At 39.6% G+C, this 19877-nt stretch overlaps 1 protein-coding gene across 1 annotated transcript in view; it reads left to right on the top strand.

Moving 5' to 3' along the window:
* The window catches only part of PRKAR2B (protein kinase cAMP-dependent type II regulatory subunit beta), a 118540-nt gene that overhangs the window by 63649 nt on the left and 35014 nt on the right, over positions 1 to 19877 (top strand). Inside the window, exon 3 of the mRNA XM_050785216.1 lies at positions 15502 to 15554. Coding sequence (XP_050641173.1) covers positions 15502 to 15554 — 53 coding nt within the window. The remainder of the gene's footprint in view (positions 1 to 15501; positions 15555 to 19877) is intronic.

Genomic DNA, 19877 nt, shown 5'->3' with positions numbered 1-19877 from the left:
AAGTTCTAGGGTCCATGTGCACAACGTGCAGGTTTGTTACATATGTATACATGTGCCATGTTGGTGTGCTGCACCCATTAACTCATCATTTACATTAGGTATATCTCCTAATGCTATCCCTCCCCTCTGCCCCCCACCACACGACAGGCCCCAATGTGTGATGTGAACACAGTGTCCAAGTGTTCTCATTGTTCAGTTCCCACCTATGAGTGAGAACATGCGGTGTTTGGTTTTCTGTCCTTGAGATAGTTTGCTGAGAATGATGGTTTCCAGCTTCATCCATGTCCCTACAAAGGACATGAACTCATCCTTTTTTATGGCTTTACAGTATTCCATGGTGTATATGGCCACATTTTCTTAATCCATTCTATCATTGATGGGCCTTTGGCTTGGCTCCAAGTCTTTGCTGTTGTGAATAGTGCCGCAATAAACATACGTGTGCATGTGTCTTTGTAGCAGCACGATTTATAATCCTTTGGGTATATACCCAGTAATGGGATGGCTGGGTCAAATGGTATTTCTAGTTCTAGATCCTTGAGGAATTGCCACACTCTTCCACAATGGTTGAACTAGTTTATAGTCCCACCAACAGTGTAAAAGTGTTCCTGTTTCTCCACATCCTCTCCAGCACCTGTTTTAATGATCGCCATTCTAACTGGTGTGAGATGGTATCTCACTGTGGTTTTGATTTGCATTTCTCTGATGGCCAGTGATGATGAGCCTTTTTTCATGTGTCCGTTGGCTGCATAAATGTCTTTTTTTGAGAAGTGTCTGTTCATATCCTTTGCCTACTTTTTGTTGGGGTTGTTTGATTTTTCTTGTAAATTTGATTAAGTTCTTTGTAGATTCTGGATATTACCCTTTGTCAGATGGGCAGAATGCAAAAATTTTCTCTCATTCTGTAGGTTGCCTGTTCACTCTTATGGTAGTTTCTTTTGATGTACAGAAGCTCTTTTGTTTAATTAGATCCCATTTGTCGATTTTGGCTATTGTTGCCATTGTGTTTGGTGTTTTAGACATGAAGTCGTTGCCCGTGCCTATGTCCTGAGTGGTATTGCCTAGGTTTTCTTCTAGGGTTTTTATGGTTTTAGATCTAATATTTAAGTCTTTAATCCATCTTGAATTCATTTTTGTATAAGATGTAAGGAAGGGATCCAGTTCCAGCTTTCTACATATATGGCTAGCCAGTTTTCCCAGCACCATTTATTAAATAGGGAATCCTTTCTCCATTTCTTGTTTTTGTCAGGTTTGTCAAATATCAGATGGTTGTAGATGTGTGGTATTATTTCTGAGGGCTCTGTTCTGTTCCATTGGTCTATATTTGTGTTTTGGTACCAGTACCATGCTGTTTTGGTTACTGTAGCCTTGTAGTATAGTTTGAAGTCAGGTAGCGTGATGCCTCCAGCTTTGTTCTTTTGACTTAGGATTGTCTTGGCAATGTGGGCTCTTTTTTGGTTCCATATGAACTTTAAAGCAGTTTTTTCCAATTCTGTGAAGAAACTCGTTGGTAGCTTGATGGGGATGGCATTGAATCTATAAATTACCTTGGGCAGTATGGCCATTTTCACGATATTGATTCTTCCTATCCATGAGCATGGTATGTTCTTCCATTTGTTTGTATCCTCTTTTATTTCACTGAGCAGTGGTTTGTAGTTCTCCTTGAAGAGGTACTTCACATCTCTTGTAAGTTGGATTCCTAGGTATTTTATTCTCTTTGAAGCAATTGTGAATGGGAGTTCGTTCATGATTTGGCTCTCTGTTTATTTGTTATTGGTGTATATGAATGCTTGTGATTTTTGCACATTGATTTTGTATCCTGAGACTTTGCTGAAGTTGCTTATCAGCTTAAGGAGATTTGGGACTGAGACGACAGGGTTTCCTAAATATCCAATCATGTATCTGCAAAGAGGGACAATTTGACTTCTTCTTTTCCTAATTGAATACCCTTTATTTCTTTCTCCTGCCCGATTGCCCTGGCCAGAACTTGCAATACTATATTGAATAGGAGTGGTGAGAGAGGGCATCCCTGTCTTGTGCCAGTTTTCAAAAGAAATGCTTCCAGTTTTTGCCCATTCAGTATGATATTGGCTGTGGGTTTGTCATAAATAGCTCTTATTATTTTGAGATATGTCCCATCAATACCGAATTTATTGAGAGTTTTTAGCATGTAGGGCTGTTGAATTTTGTTGAAGGCCTTTTCTGAATGTATTGAGATAATCATGTGGTTTTTGTCTTTGGTTCTGTTATATATATGGATTACATTTATTGATTTGTGTATATTGATCAATATATACAGCCTTGCATCCCAGGGATGAAGCCAACTTGATCATGGTGGATAAAATTTTGATATGCTGCTGGATTCGGTTTGCCAGTATTTTATTGAGGATTTTTGCATCAATGTTCATCAGGGATATTGGTCTAAAATTCTCTTTTTTTGTTGTGTCTCTGCCAGGCTTTGGTATCAGGATGATGCTGGCTTCATAAAATGAGGATTCCCTCTTTTTCTATTGATTGAAATAGTTTCAGAAGGAATGGTACCAGCTCCTCTACCTCTGGTAGAATTCGGCTGTGAATTCGTCTGGTCCTGGACTTTTTTTGGTTGGTAGGCTATTAATTATTGCCTCAATTTCAGAGCCTGTTACTGGTCTATTCAGGGATTCAACTTCTTCCTGGTTTAGTCATGGGAGGGTGTATGAGTCCAGGAATTTATTCATTTCTTCCAGATTTTCTAGTTTCTTTGCGTAGAGGTGTTTATAATATTCTCTGATGATAGTTTGTATTTCTGTGGGATCAGTGGTGATAACCCCTTTATCATTTTTTATTGCATCTGTTTGCTTCTTCTCTCTTTTCTTCTGTATTAGTCTTGCTAGCGGTCTATCAATTTTGTTGATCTTTTCAAAAAACCAGCTCCTGGATTCATTGATTTTTTTTTGAAGGGTTTTTTGTGTCTCTGTCTCCTTCAGTTCTTCTCTGATCTTAGTTATTTCTTGCCTTCTGCTAGCTTTTGAATGTGTTTCCTCTTGCTTCTCTAGTTCTTTTAATTGTGATGTTAGGGTATTAAGTTTAGATCTTACCTGCTTTCGCTTGTGGGCATTTAGTGCTATCAGTTTCCCTCTACACACTGCTTTAAATGTGTCCCAGAGATTCTGGCATGTTGTGTCTCTGTTCTCATTGGTTTCTAAGAACATCTTTATTTCTGCCTTCATTTCGTTATGTACCCAGTAGTCATTCAGGAGCAGGTTGTTCAGTTCCCATGTAGTTGAGTGCTTTTGAGTGAGTTTCTTGATCCTGAGTTCTAGTTTGATTGAACTGTGGTCTGAGAGACAGTTTGTTATAATTTCCGTTCTTTTACATTTGCTCAGGAGTGATTTACTTCCAACTATGCGGTCGATTTTGGAGTAAGTGTGATGTGGTGCTGACAACAATGTATATTCTATTAATTTGGGATGGAGAGTTCTGTAGATGTCTATTAGGTCCAGTTGGTGCAGAGCTGAGTTCAATTCTTGGACATCCTTGTTAACTTTCTGTCTGGTTGATATGTCTAATATTGACAGTGGGGTGTTGAAGTCTCCCATTATTGTAGGCCTCTAAGGACTTGCTTTATGAATCTGGGTGCTCCTGTATTGGGTGCATATATATTTAGGATAGTTAGCTCTTCTTGTGGAATTGATCCCTTTACCATTATGTAATGGTCTTCTTTGTCTCTTTTGATCTTTGTTGGTTTAAAGTCTCTTTTATCAGAGACTAGGATTGCAACCCCTGCTTTTTTGTTTTGTTTTGTTTTGTTTTCCATTTGCTTGGTAGATCTTCCTCCATCCCTTTATTTTGAGCCTATGTGTGTCTCTGCACGTGAGATGGATCTATTGAATACAGCACACTGATGGGTCTTGACTCTTTATCCAGTTTGCCTGTCTGTGTCTTTTAATTGGGGCATTTAGCCCATTTACATTTAAGGTTAATATTGTTATGTGTGAATTTGATCCTGTCATTGTGATGTAACTTGTTATTTTGCCCGTTAATTAATTCAGTTTCTTCATAGTGTCGATGGTCTTTACCATTTGGCATGTTTTTGCAGTGGCTGGTACTGGTTTTTCCTTTCCATGTTTACTGCTTCCTTCAAGAGCTCTTCTTGTAAGGGAGGTCTGGTGGTGACAGAATCCCTCAGTATTTGCTTGTCTGTAAAGGATTTTATTTCCCCTTCACTAATGAAGCTTAGTTTGGCTGGATATGAAATTCTGGGTTGAAAATTCTTTTCTTTAAGAATGTTGAATATTGGCCCCCACTCTCTTCTGGCTTGTAGAGTTTTTGCTGAGAGATCTGCTGTTAGTCTGATGGGGTTCCCTTTGTGGGTAACCCAACCTTTGTCTCTGGCTGCCCTTAACATTTTTTCCTTGCTTTCAACTTTGGTGAATCTGACAATTAGGTGTCTTGGAGTTGCTCTTCTCGAGGAGTATCTTTGTGGCGTTCTCTGTATTTCCTGAATTTGAATGCTGACCTGCCTTGCTAGGTTGGGGAAGTTCTCCTGGATAATATCCTGAAGAGTGTTTTCCAACTTGGTTCCATTCTCCCCGTCACTTTCAGGTACACCAGTCAGATGTAGATTTGGTCTTTTCACGTAATCCCATATTTCTTGGAGGCTTTGTTCATTTCTTTTTACTCTTTTTTTCTCTAAACTTCTCACTTCGTTTAATTCATTTGATCTTCAATCACTGATACCCTTTCCTTCAGTTGATCGAATTGGCTACTGAAGCTTGTACATGTGTCACGTAGTTCTTGTGCCATGGTTTTCAGCTCTATCAGGTCATTTAAGGACTTTTCTGCATTGGTTATTCTAGTTAGCCATTCGTCTAATCTTTTTTCAAGGTTTTTAGCTTCTTTGCGATGGGTTCGAATATCCTCCTTTATTTAGCTCGGAGAAGTTTGAGTATCTGAAGCCTTCTTCTCTCAACTCGTCAAAGTCATCCTCTGTCCAGCTTTGTTCCATTGCTGGTGAGGAGCTGCGTTCCTTTGGACGAGACGAGGTGCTCTGATTTTTAGGAGTTTCAGCTTTTCTGCTCTGGTTTTTCTCCATCCTTGTGGTTTTGTCTTCCTTTGGTCTTTGATGATGGTGACGTACAGATGGGGTTTTGGTGTAGATGTCCTTTCTGTTTGTTAGTTTACCTTCTAACAGTCAGGACCCTCAGCTGCAGGTCTGTTGGAGTTTGCTGGAGGTCCACTCCAGACCCTGTTTGCCTGGGTATCACCAGCGGAGGCTGCAGAACAGTGAATATTGCAGAACAGCAAATGTTGTTGCCTGATTGTTCCTCTGGAAGCTTTGTCTCAGAGGGGCACCTGGCCATATGAGGTGTAATTTGGCCCCTACCGGGAGGTACCTCCCAGTTATGCTACTTGGGTGTCAGGGACCCACTTGAGGAGGCATCTGTCTGTTCTCAGATCTCAAACTCCGTGCTGGGAGAGCTACTACTCTTTTCAAAGCTCAGTTGGAAATGCAGAAATCACCTGTCTTCTGCATTGCTCATGCTGGGAGCTGTAGACTGGAGCTGTTCCTATTTGGCCATCTTGGAACCTCCCTCTTCATTTATTTGTTACAGAAATATTTACTGACCTCCTAATCTTCGTGCCAGGACTTTTGGTGAGTAAGACAAAAGGCTCTCATTTTCACTCAACCTCTCTGTCCCCATTTCTTGGACAAATTGTGTAGGACATTTTAACATTGAGCAAGTATTCATTCATTCATTCATTCATTCATCCATTCAATATGTGTTTGAGTGTGTATAATACAAATACATTATTGTGAGATACTTAAAAAAGGACATCTCTGCTCTCAAGGACCTTGCAAGCTTGTTTGTTCACCAACCAGTCATTTATTTAAAAAAAAAAAAAAAAAGGGGGGGGCGGAGCAAGATGGCCGAATAGGAGCAGCTCCAGTCTCCAACTCCCAGCGCGAGCGACACAGAAGACCAGTGATTTCTGCATTTTCAACTGAGGTACTGGGTTCATCTCACTGGGGAGTGCCGGACGATCGGAGCTGGTCAGCTGCTGCAGCCCGACCAGCGAGAGCTGAAGCAGGGCAAGGCATTGCCTCACCTGGGAAGCGCAAGGGGGAAGGGAGTCCCTTTTCCTAGCCAGGGGAACTGAGACACACAACACCTGGAAAATCGGGTAACTCCCACCCCAATACTGCGCTTTAGGAAACAGGCACACCAGGAGATCGTATCCCACACCTGGCCGGGAGGGTCCCACACCCACGGAGCCTCCCTCGTTGCTAGCGCAGCAGTCTGTGATCTACCGGCAAGGCAGCAGCGAGGCTGGGGGAGGGGCGCCCGCCATTGCTGAGGCTTAAGTAGGTAAACAAAGCTGCTGGGAAGCTCGAACTGGGTGGAGCTCACAGCAGCTCAAGGAAACCTGCCTGTCTCTGTAGACTCCACCTCTGGGGACAGGGCACAGTAAACTAAGACACACAGACACCTCTGCACAGACGCAAACGACTCTGTCTGACAGCTTTGAAGAGAGCAGTGGATCTCCCAACACGGAGGTTGAGATCTGAGAAGGGACAGACTCCCTGCTCAAGCAGGTCCCTGACCCCTGAGTAGCCTAACTGGGAGACATCCCCCACTAGGGGCAGTCTGACACCCCATACCTCACAGGGAGGAGTACACCCCTGAGAGGAAGCTTCCAAAGCAAGAATCAGACAGGTACACTCGCTGTTCAGAAATATTCTATCTTCTGTAGCCTCTGCTGCTGATACCCAGGCAAACAGGGTCCGGAGTGGACCTCAAGCAATCTCCAACAGACCTACAGCTGAGGGTCCTGACTGTTAGAAGGAAAACTATCAAACAGGAAGGACACCTACACCAAAACCCCATCAGTACATCACCATCATCAAAGACACCTACACCAAAACCCCATCAGTACATCACCATCATCAAAGAGGCAGATAAAATCACAAAGATGGGGAAAAAGCAGGGCAGAAAAGCTGGAAATTCAAAAAATAAGAGCGCATCTCCCCCGGCAAAGGAGCGCAGCTCATCGCCAGCAACGGATCAAAGCTGGACGGAGAATGACTTTGACGAGATGAGAGAAGAAGGCTTCAGTCCATCAAATTTCTCAGAGCTAAAGGAGGAATTACGTACCCAGCGCAAAGAAACTAAAAATCTTGAAAAAAAAGTGGAAGAATTGATGGCTAGAGTAATTAATGCAGAGAAGGTCCTAAACGAAATGAAAGAGATGAAAACCATGACACGAGAAATACGTGACAAATGCACAAGCTTCAGTAACCGACTCGATCAACTGGAAGAAAGAGTATCAGCGATTGAGGATCAAATGAATGAAATGAAGCGAGAAGAGAAACCAAAAGAAAAAAGAAGAAAAAGAAACGAACAAAGCCTGCAAGAAGTATGGGATTATGTAAAAAGACCAAATCTACGTCTCATTGGGGTGCCTGAAAGTGAGGGGGAAAATGGAACCAAGTTGGAAAACACTCTTCAGGATATCATCCAGGAGAACTTCCCCAACCTAGTAGGGCAGGCCAACATTCAAATCCAGGAAATACAGAGAACGCCACAAAGATACTCCTCGAGAAGAGCAACTCCAAGACACATAATTGCCAGATTCACCAAAGTTGAAATGAAGGAAAAAATCTTAAGGGCAGCCAGAGAGAAAGGTCGGGTTACCCACAAAGGGAAGCCCATCAGACTAACAGCAGATCTTTCAGCAGAAACTCTACAAGCCAGAAGAGAGTGGGGGCCAATATTCAACATTCTTAAAGAAAAAAATTTTAAACCCAGAATTTCATATCCAGCCAAACTAAGTTTCATAAGTGAAGGAGAAATAAAATCCTTTACAGATAAGCAAATGCTTAGAGATTTTGTCACCACTAGGCCTGCCTTACAAGAGATCCTGAAGGAAGCACTAAACATGGAAAGAAACAACCGGTACCAGCCATTGCAAAAACATGCCAAAATGTAAAGACCATTGAGGCTAGGAAGAAACTGCATCAACTAATGAGCAAAATAACCAGTTAATATCATAATGGCAGGATCAAGTTCACACATAACAATCTTAACCTTAAATGTAAATGGACTAAATGCTCCAATTAAAAGACACAGACTGGCAAACTGGATAAAGAGTCAAGACCCATCAGTCTGCTGTATTCAGGAGACCCATCTCACACGCAGAGACATACATAGGCTCAAAATAAAGGGATGGAGGAAGATTTACCAAGCAAATGGAGAACAAAAAAAAAGCAGGGGTTGCAATACTAGTCTCTGATAAAACAGACTTTAAACCATCAAAGATCAAAAGAGACAAAGAAGGCCATTACATAATGGTAAAGGGATCAATTCAACAGGAAGAGCTAACTATCCTAAATATATATGCACCCAATACAGGAGCACCCAGATTCATCAAGCAAGTCCTTAGAGACTTACAAAGAGACTTAGACTCCCATACAATAATAATGGGAGACTTCAACACTCCACTGTCAACATTAGACAGATCAACGAGACAGAAAGTTAACAAGGATATCCAGGAATTGAACTCATCTCTGCAGCAAGCAGACCTAATAGACATCTATAGAACTCTCCACCCCAAATCAACAGAATATACATTCTTCTCAGCACCACATCATACTTACTCCAAAATTGACCACGTAATTGGAAGTAAAGCACTCCTCAGCAAATGTACAAGAACAGAAATTATAACAAACTGTCTCTCAGACCACAGTGCAATCAAACTAGAACTCAGGACTAAGAAACTCACTCAAAACCGCTCAACTACATGGAAACTGAACAACCTGCTCCTGAATGACTACTGGGTACATAACGAAATGAAGGCAGAAATAAAGATGTTCTTTGAAACCAATGAGAACAAAGATACAACATACCAGAATCTCTGGGACACATTTAAAGCAGTGTGTAGAGGGAAATTTATAGCACTAAATGCCCACAAGAGAAAGCAGGAAAGATGTAAAATTGACACTCTAACATCGCAATTAAAAGAACTAGAGAAGCAAGAGCAAACACATTCGAAAGCTAGCAGAAGGCAAGAAATAACTAAGATCAGAGCAGAACTGAAGGAGATAGAGACACAAAAAACCCTCCAAAAAATCAATGAATCCAGGAGTTGGTTTTTTGAAAAGATCAACAAAATTGACAGACCACTAGCCAGACTAATAAAGAAGAAAAGAGAGAAGAATCAAATTGACGCAATTAAAAATGATCAAGGGGATATCACCACCGACCCCAGAGAAATACAAACTACCATCAGAGAATACTATAAACACCTCTACGCAAATAAACTGGAAAATCTAGAAGAAATGGATAATTTCCTGGACACTTACACTCTTCCAAGACTAAACCAGGAAGAAGTTGAATCCCTGAATAGACCAATAGCAGGCTCTGAAATTGAGGCAACAATTAATAGCCTACCAACCAAAAAAAGTCCAGGACCAGATGGATTCACAGCTGAATTCTACCAGAGGTACAAAGAGGAGTTGGTACCATTCCTTCTGAAACTATTCCAATCAATAGAAAAAGAGGGAATCCTCCCTAACTCATTTTATGAGGCCAACATCATCCTGATACCAAAGCCTGGCAGAGACACAACAAAAAAAGAGAATTTTAGACCAATATCCCTGATGAACATCGATGCAAAAATCCTCAATAAAATACTGGCAAACCGGATTCAGCAACACATCAAAAAGCTTATCCACCATGATCAAGTGGGCTTCATCCCTGGGATGCAAGGCTGGTTCAACATTCGCAAATCAATAAACATAATCCAGCATATAAACAGAACCAAAGACAAGAACCACATGATTATCTCAATTGATGCAGAAAAGGCTTTTGACAAAATTCAACAGCCCTTCATGCTAAAAACGCTCAATAAATTCGGTATTGATGGAACGTACCTCAAAATAATAAGAGGTATTTATGACAGACCCACAGCCAATATCATACTGAATGGGCAAAAACTGGAAAAATTCCCTTTGAAAACTGGCACAAGACAGGGATGCCCTCTCTCACCACTCCTATTCAACATAGTGTTGGAAGTTCTGGCTAGGGCAATCAGGCAAGAGAAAGAAATCAAGGGTATTCAGTTAGGAAAAGAAGAAGTCAAATTGTCCCTGTTTGCAGATGACATGATTGTATATTTAGAAAACCCCATTGTCTCAGCCCAAAATCTCCTTAAGCTGATAAGCAACTTCAGCAAAGTCTCAGGATACAAAATTAATGTGCAAAAATCACAAGCATTCTTATACACCAGTAACAGACAAACAGAGAGCCAAATCAGGAATGAACTTCCATTCACAATTGCTTCAAAGAGAATAAAATACCTAGGAATCCAACTTACAAGGGATGTAAAGGACCTCTTCAAGGAGAACTACAAACCACTGCTCAGTGAAATCAAAGAGGACACAAACAAATGGAAGAACATACCATGCTCATGGATAGGAAGAATCAATATTGTGAAAATGGCCATACTGCCCAAGGTAATTTATAGATTCAATGCCATCCCCATCAAGCTACCAATGAGTTTCTTCACAGAATTGGAAAAAACTGCTTTAAAGTTCATATGGAACCAAAAAAGAGCCCGCATCTCCAAGACAATCCTAAGTCAAAAGAACAAAGCTGGAGGCATCACGCTACCTGACTTCAAACTATACTACAAGGCTACAGTAACCAAAACAGCATGGTACTGGTACCAAAACAGAGATATAGACCAATGGAACAGAACAGAGTCCTCAGAAATAATACCACACATCTACAGCCATTTGATCTTTGACAAACCTGAGAGAAACAAGAAATGGGGAAAGGATTCCCTATTTAATAAATGGTGCTGGGAAAATTGGCTAGCCATAAGTAGAAAGCTGAAACTGGATCCTTTCCTTACTCCTTATACGAAAATTAATTCAAGATGGATTAGAGACTTAAATGTTAGACCTAATACCATAAAAATCCTAGAGGAAAACCTAGGTAGTACCATTCAGGACTTAGGCATGGGCAAAGATTTCATGTCTAAAACACCAAAAGCAACGGCAACAAAAGCCAAAATTGACAAATGGGATCTCATTAAACTAAAGAGCTTCTGCACAGCAAAAGAAACTACCATCAGAGTGAACAGGCAACCTACAGAATGGGAGAAAATTTTTGCAATCTACTCATCTGACAAAGGGCTAATATCCAGAACCTACAAAGAACTCAAACAAATTTACAAGAAAAAAACAAACAACCCCATCAAAAAGTGGGCAAAGGACATGAACAGACATTTCTCAAAAGAAGACATTCATACAGTCAACAGACACATGAAAAAATGCTCATCATCACTGGCCATCAGAGAAATGCAAATCAAAACCACAATGAGATACCATCTCACACCAGTTAGAATGGCAATCATTAAAAAGTCAGGAAACAACAGGTGCTGGAGAGGATGTGGAGAAATAGGAACACTTTTACACTGTTGGTGGGATTGTAAACTAGTTCAACCATTATGGAAAACAGTATGGCGATTCCTCAAGGATCTAGAACTAGATGTACCATATGACCCAGCCATCCCATTACTGGGGTATATACCCAAAGGATTATAAATTATGCTGCTATAAAGACACATGCACACGTATGTTTATTGCAGCACTATTCACAATAGCAAAGACTTGGAATCAACCCAAATGTCCATCAGTGACAGATTGGATTAAGAAAATGTGGCACATATACACCATGGAATACTATGCAGCCATAAAAAAGGATGAGTTTGAGTCCTTTGTAGGGACTTGGGTGCAGCTGGAATCCATCATTCTTAGCAAACTATCACAAGAACAGAAAACCAAACACCGCATGTTCTCACTCATAGGTGGGAACTGAACAATGAGATCACTCGGACTCAGGAAGGGGAACATCACACACCGGGGCCTATCATGGGGAGGGGGGAGGGGGGAGGGATTGCATTGGGAGTTATACCTGATGTAAATGACGAGTTGATGGGTGCAGCACAGCAACATGGCACAAGTATACATATGTAACAAACCTGCACGTTATGCACATGTACCCTACAACTTAAAGTATAATAATAATAAATAAATTAAAAAAAAAAAAAAAAAAAAAAAAAAAAAGTACCTTGAGCTAGTAGGCAATGTGCCAGGTCAGTGCTAGGGAAATACAGAGATGAACAAGAGCATACAGTCGGTCCCTGGAGGGCTACGCCTCAGCCTGGAGAGGCAAGCAGCTTGTAACATCTTTGGAAGCATGCAGTGTGGTAAATGACAATAATGAGCTCTTCCCACTGTATTGCGAGAGTGCAAAGGATGAGCACAGAAGTGGAGTTTCCAGAATTAGTTCTGTGTGGGTGAAAGGTCAAGATGTGACTCTCCATTTGACCTTTTAGTTGAGTCTGGAGAGAAGGGTTGGCTTGGAAAGGAGATTGGAGGGAGTTCCAATCAGAAGAAACAGTTTAAGTGATGATAAAGAGCTATAAGGCACGATGACAGCTTTACAAAACTGCAGATACTTTATTTTGATTTGGCCATGGAAGGTGGGGGTAGATGAATTCTAATGTAGTGAAACAATTGCAACAGGAATGTCAGTAACTAAGTCCTTGTAGTATTGGCACAATATGTAGTTCAATGAAACAGATAGCCCAGATATGGACAAACATACTATGTGATAAAGTGGATATCACAAATCAACAGGGTGTTAAGTAATAATATTGAGACGATTGATAAAGTATTTGGAAAAAAAATAGATTCTTACTCCAGATGATTTTTAGTTAGGGCTTAGGGGCTAGGCATTTAGAAATTTGAGAATTAGGATTGCTTTCTGTGAATTAAAATTTAAGATCAACAATTTAAGATCAACAGTAATTAAAAAATAAGATCAACAGAGGGTGGGTGGGTGTGTATATGTAAAACAAGTTATCTTAACCAAATATCTTGCCTACTGCCTACTGCCACCTCGTTGAATGTGTCAATCCTATGAACACGGCCAGCTTCATGGGCCCTGCACTCACGAGGGCCGTGCATTTGGTTTAATGCTCTGCTCCTCTGCTCTTGTTGTCCTTTGGAAAGTCTTAATTCCATATATGATTTTTTTTGTTTGTTTGTTTTGTTTTGTTTTGCACTAGGCCATACAAATTATGTAGCAGTCCTGCCTGTGAAGTTGGCCATCTCTGGGGACAGAAAGTTAGAGAGCTAAGCTTTAGAAGTAGATGTCCTTGTGCTCTCTAGAGAGTTGCAGCCAACCCAGTTAAAGTATCCTGGACACATTGGCACGGCCATCCCTATAGAGTGCCTCAGGCTGTCCAGCTTGATGCCATGAAACATTCAATTTATTTAACAAAGTTTCCTGTTTCCCATTTCCTGCTCACCAAGCAATCTTTCAGTAGTGACTTGGCTGCTGCTTTGGTTTTCCAGCAGGGAGAGATCTAGCTAGTTGTGCTGGTCTGATCCTTCATTCAGGAAGGTAGTTAGTAAATTGGCATTCTGATTTCATATGTCAGTGAGATTCTTTAATGTGAGCCTGCTTCTGCATGACTGGTCCATTTCTGTTACATTTCTGAGACTAAAGGCTGATGTCCAGGAATTATGCTGGTAAATTCACCAAAGCAGTCATGTGTAGAATAGTGGTTAAGAGCAAGAGCTTTGGAGTCAAGACAGACAATCCTGGATAAAATGTGGGTCCTGTCACTTACTAGGATGTATGATCTTGGCTTTCCTGTGCCCTACTCTTTCATCTGTCAAGTGATGACATTAACATCTACCTTAAGGTTGTTGTGAGGTTGAATGAGATGATGTACTTTCGATCAGGGTTTCTCAGCCTCGGTACTGTTGACATTTTGGGCCAGGTAATTCTTTCTGTTCAGGGCGGAGCGTTTGGTGTATCGTAGGATGTTTCCAGCATCCTTAGCCTGTACCCAGTAGATGCTAGTGGCATCCCTCTAACCCCCTATAGTTATGACAATTAAAATGTCACAGAGGCGGAATCCCACCTGTGGAGGGCACAATAGGACTTGGTTAAGAGTCACTGGTCCAGGTGTATAGAGTGGTGCCTGGGGGAAAGAAAGTGTTTTATGGTATAATAATGGGAATAGTGGTACCAAAGATGATACTACTTTCGATGCCACCCTGAGGGCCCTAGGAAGACATTTGTCAGCCTTTCATTTATTCTTTGTACTTTAATTTTTTATCTATGCCAGAATAAACTCCATGTAGATTAAATAGTACATGTAAAAAGCTCTACCTTTAAACAACTGAATGAAAAAAGAAGTAAATCTTTAGATTTGCAAATAAGGAAAGGGTTTTCGAGGTCAAAAGAAATGATACTTCTGTGATGTTTAATGTTGGGTTTAAAGCACATTGGGAAATTTTCTTTCCTCATAGATGTCATGACATTAAAAATAAACATGCATAATCTATAAAAACCTTGTAGTTATAATTGAAAAGCAAATTGGATAAAATGATGGAGTAATATGACAGATAAAGTGGTATGAAAATACTAATTTAAGTCAAAAAGAAAACCAGATATTTCCTATAGATAAGGACAAAGGAGGAAATACAGTCGTCCTATAAACATTTGAAAATAGTTCAAATTTAGTAATTTAAAAAAATTTTTGAATTATTTAAATTGGCAAAGATTTTAAACAATAGCATCCAATTCTGTTGTACAGTTAGGGAAGTGTTATTACATATTTTTTATAGGACAATGGATAGGTACAGCCCTTCTAGAAAGAAACATGGTGATAAATGTGCCCTAAAAATTCTCATACCATTTAGCCCCCCAAAATAAGTTTGGGAATAATGCCTACAGCATAATCTGAAATGTAGACAAATATCGATGCATGAAAGTGTTTATTTCAAAGTTGTTTTAATATAAGCCAGCTAAATGTTCAGTATTGGAGAAGTAGTTATTTACAGCATATGGTAATCTGCAATCCTTAAATGCAGTATTTACACAGTGTTTCTAACGACATGCAAAATTCTTATAATGTTAAATGAAAAAAGCAGGTTTTTAAGTTGCATATGCAATATAAACTCAACCCAGAAAAAGACTGGAAGGAAATATCCAAAATGTTAATATTTGTCCCTGAAATACACAAAACGTTAATATTTGTTCTGTAATATTTAGATTATGGATAATTTGTGAAAGTTAGTCACAACTATATGATTAAATTGATCATTTCATGGCAGACAGCCTTTTCTTTTGTTTCTGTTCTTTTAGGTAATGTTTAGATACTATGCCTTGGAAATGAAAATGAAAGGGTTTAGGCTATGTTTCTCTAAATGGGAAAAATCAGAAAGTGTCAATGCCCAAAAATACAGCTTCATTTTTAAGTAAATTATAAATTGCAATATGAAACCAGTTTTGGAGGGTAGACTGCTTCCCCTGGTTGAGGTGAATTAATGGTTATTTATACCGTGGTACTCTTTTTGTTCATTAGGTGTTAACGATGTACTCATTGCAGTATGGTTTTTGATGAAACAATCTAAGATGTTCATTTCTGTTTTTATAGTATGTGCAGAAGCTTATAATCCTGATGAAGAAGAAGATGATGCAGAGTCCAGGGTATGTAATTTACTGAATGAATGAATTTTAAATTGATGCCCTTGTCATAGCTAAGGAAAATGATCATAGAAAAGATGTTAACAGGCATTCAGGTTAACAGGAGACATAATGGAATTATTTTGACTATTTCTTTTCCTAGTCTCATCTCCAATAGCCTACTCCTGCTGAGTCTTGCAGAATTATTTTTATCCGAAGAGTATAAAGAGATATATTTTATCTCTTTACAAAATATATCCTGGTGAGGAAAAATGTTTTCAGCTGTCTTTCTCATAGTGATAATATTATTTTTCTTAGACAGTGTTTCTAGTAAACAAAAATACTGGGAAAGACCTTCTACTCCTCTTAATTTATAACAACAGAAAGTTACTCTGAAACAAACAAATCACAGTAAAATCACATCCAGTGTGTCAGTACAGCAGTTAGGATTATTTTTTAAATCTGTGAGTCTTCATCGTTTGCTCAGCAGCTGACTTCTTGCAGGCCCTAATGTTTTTGTAAGAATTTGTCCCCTGTGATTTCAGCAGTTTTTAAGCTATGTCTTTCAGCTCAGTTCTATTGTTTATTTAGTAAAAAGTAAACTAAGAGATAACTATGCCTGGAAATGGAAAGTAATTAAATTTCTGCACCACCCTCCTCCCCTTTTTTTGAGTACGTATGTTGCAAAAGTGCCTCTTGTTTCTTTGGCCTTAAACAGTATAAACAAAAACTTATTTTTGTAGCTCTGAATAGTACTTAAGTAAGATTGTGGTTTCTTGTGGAGAAGCAGATACTACGTCCCTAAGTCATTACATCATTAAGCTCCTTGAAACATATGTAAAATCCAGTGGTATCAGGAGGCTTACAACATGGAAGATCTTGAAATCCCATTTTATTCCTGGACCCATGGGGATTCCCACTACCAGGGTTGTGGAAGCTCATTTCTCACTATTAGAACTTCAGTTATTTTCATGAAGTTTATAAATCCTAGCCTGGAAATGATGTTTAGGATTAAGGTATTTTTACTAATCTGTGATGTACTGTTACCCCTCTGTATAGTCTGAAAAACTAGACCTTGCCTACCATATACTTTACTATACCCGTATACTGTGTCTAGCAGAAACAGTACTGGGTGGCATTGAAGATAACATGCATTCTTTATATGTGTGTATAAATGGATATGATAAAATTTAGTAATTGGGATAAGAGCAATCGAGATGAGCTGGTTTAAATTAATAAAAATCTAAATTAATGAACATTTGCAATACAGTTTAAAAACAATATGCAGTATCTCATTGATTCAAAAGCTGTTAGGCCTTGAATTTTAGCTGCCATTTAATTCATGAGGTAAATAAAGTGTTTTGGCAGGTTCACTCCAGCTAATTTCTAACAGTTTTGTTGGGGAGGCTATACCAGTTAAGATTCATTTGGCTGTGTAAAACCTAACCCTATCAAGACAAATGTGAAAAAGAAAACACTGGGGAGAGATTATCAGACAAATGCTTGGAGATCATATTGAACTGCAGAAAGCATTCAAAGGCCAAGCTGTAGGCCTGGCAGGCAGGAGCCAGCTCGCCTCTGGGGTCCATCAAGAGCCAGAGTGTAAGACTTAGCATAGCATCTTTGAAAGGGGCTCAGCTACTCATCTCTGTTACTGTGTCTTTCAGTTCAAAATTCCAACTTCCCAAGAGTTTCTGATGCACCCAGCTTTGGCCCAGGGTAGGGCCAGGGTCAAAAAGTCCAACCTACTTGGGAACCACTTCTATAAATAAGGACAGTTACTAGAGGAGGAGGAATCTTTGTGGTTGGGCCTTTACCGTAAGAGCTGTCCCCTGTAACACTTTTTAAAGTTATTTTTGATAGTTTTTTTTGGTATTTAATGTATTAATTATATGTTTGATTATAGCAAAGTACCTTAGGTTATCAATTAGGTTGAATATTCTCTCCTCTAAATGTGTTACTAAAAATTGTACTTATTTTGGTCTCAAAAACTATGAGGCATACCACACCACATGCTTGGGAATGATTATTACAGATTTCAAAATTATTTAGATCCAGAAGCATATTGGGAAATATCTATAAGGAAAATGTATACTGTGTTGTGATAAAATTACATTTCATTTGGACATTTTATATTACTTCTGAGACTCACCAAATCCTTAAGTCTGTAGTATAAACAGAAATTTATCCTCTGATACGAATTCAAAGAAAATGTAAATACTTAAGACTCATTTTGGAAAATAACAGATTTTAGTTGGAATGCCTTTAATAAATGAAAATTTAAGGGTTGTCTAAATCTAGCATGTAGAAACTGGTAGAGAACAATTGATAAACTTAAGGGTAGAGTATTTCTATGTTTCTCCATAAAAATTTTTTGGAGTTCCATCTGCATATCTGGTCTGGTGCTAGATGTAAAGTGGTGAGCAAATGGACAAATCTCTGCCCTCTTGGAGCTTACAGTCTAGAGAGAGAAGCAGACAAGTGAATACATTAATGAAAAGTTAAAAAACATGAAGTGCTAAGGAAACAGCGAAACACTGTACGGATCCAAACACAAGCCCCAAGCCAGCAGGGGCTCTGATACTCTGGAATGGTTGAAACAAGCATCCTTGAGGTGAGGCTGGAAGGATGGGCAGGCAGAGAGTCTTGCCAGAAGCCCCTTAGGGCATTTTAGATGGAGCTGAGCCTGGCATCGGGGAAGGCAGGTGGAGCTGGGCCAGATGGCTGCAGTGAGGGTAGAGAAGGAAGGAATGGGGATTTAATTCTCACCAAACATGATGGAGTCCATTGAGGTTTTAAGCTGGAGAAGGGAGTATCCTGATTTAAATTTTTGAAAGATTATTTTCAGCTCCGTGTGGAGAATGGATGGGACAAATATGAAAATATCTTGTATAGATTTCTCTTGCCTAACAACATAGATACAGTGTTTTTTTTTTGTTTGTTTGTTTTGTTTTTGTTTTCTGTTTTTTGATTTTTTTTTTTTTTGGTTTTGGAGACAGTCTTGCTCTGTCACTCAGGCTGGAGTGCAGTGGTACAATCTCAGCTCCCTGCAGCCTCTGCCTCCTGGGTTCAAGCGATTCTCATGCCTCAGCCTCCTGAGTAGCTGGGACTGCAGGCGTACACCACCACATATCTGTCTAATTTTTGTATTTTTAGTAGAGATGGTGTTTCGCCCTGTTGGCCAGGCTGGTCTTGAACTCCTGGCCTCAGGTGATCCACCCACCTTTGCCTCCCAAAGTTAGGATTACTGGCGTAAGCCACTGTACCCAGTCGATATACAGTGTTCTTTAAAGAAAATGTCTAAGTTTAAACCTTACTTATTAACTGGTTTTCTTTTCTTTTTTTTTTTAATGGAAAGGCAGCAAAAATTTAGAGCAGAAGTTGGCAAACTTTTTTTGGTAAAGTTTTTTTTTTTTTTTTTAACTGAAAAATGCACTGTTTTCCGAGAGTAAATATTTTAGGTTTTGAGGAGTCAACTACTTTGCAACTACTCCGTTCTGCTGTAGTAGCTTGAAAGCAGCTGTAGGTAATACATCAATGAAAGGCACGTCTGTTGTGTTATATTAAAACTATGACATTTGAATTTGAATTTAATATAGATTTTATATGTCAGGAAATATTATCATTTGTTTGATTTTTTTTTTTTCCCCCAGTCATTAAAAAAATGTAAAATTATTCTTAGCCTAGAAGCCATACATACAAAAACAGCTTTGCTTGCAGGTGTAGTTTGCTGGTCCCTGGTTTAGAGTATAGACTCTGTAGCTGGCCTGGCTGGCATGAATCCTGCTCTGTACCTTATGGACTGGATGACACTGGACAAGTGATTTAGGCAAGTTGATTTCCTTAACTCTAAATTTCTTAACTTGCTTCATGGGATCTATCACTAGGATAAAATGAGTTAATATTAGTAAAGCCTTAAAATAGTACCTGGCATGTATTTATGCTACGTTTGTTTAACAAATAACATTTTTATCTGAAGTCAGGAATGAATTTTAATGAAAACCAAAGTGGCCTCTGGTACACTAAAATCACAGTTTGGGTATATTGCTGAGGCCTCAGTGACCCAGAGACAGATCCCTGAGGTGGGATCACGCCAAGCCCCAGAGGAAAAATGGGGGAGAGCATCTTCAGAGCACGTGGCTACAGTGCAGTGTCAGAGACTGCACCTGCTTTCTGACTGTTTACTTTCCCCAGGGAAGAGGGATTTTACTGACGAGGTTAATTACAGAGAGTGGACTCTGGGTGCTGAGGAGTAATGGCAGGGTAAGGGAAAAGGGAAACAGGAGGAGAGCAGTAGACCATAGTGATGGAGGTGGGGCAGAGAAACAAAGACTACTTAGAAATGGT

The sequence above is a fragment of the Macaca thibetana genome, chromosome 3 (assembly GCF_024542745.1).
Source record: "Macaca thibetana thibetana isolate TM-01 chromosome 3, ASM2454274v1, whole genome shotgun sequence".
NCBI lineage: Eukaryota > Metazoa > Chordata > Mammalia > Primates > Cercopithecidae > Macaca > Macaca thibetana.
This window is presented reverse-complemented; position numbering and strand designations above follow the sequence as displayed.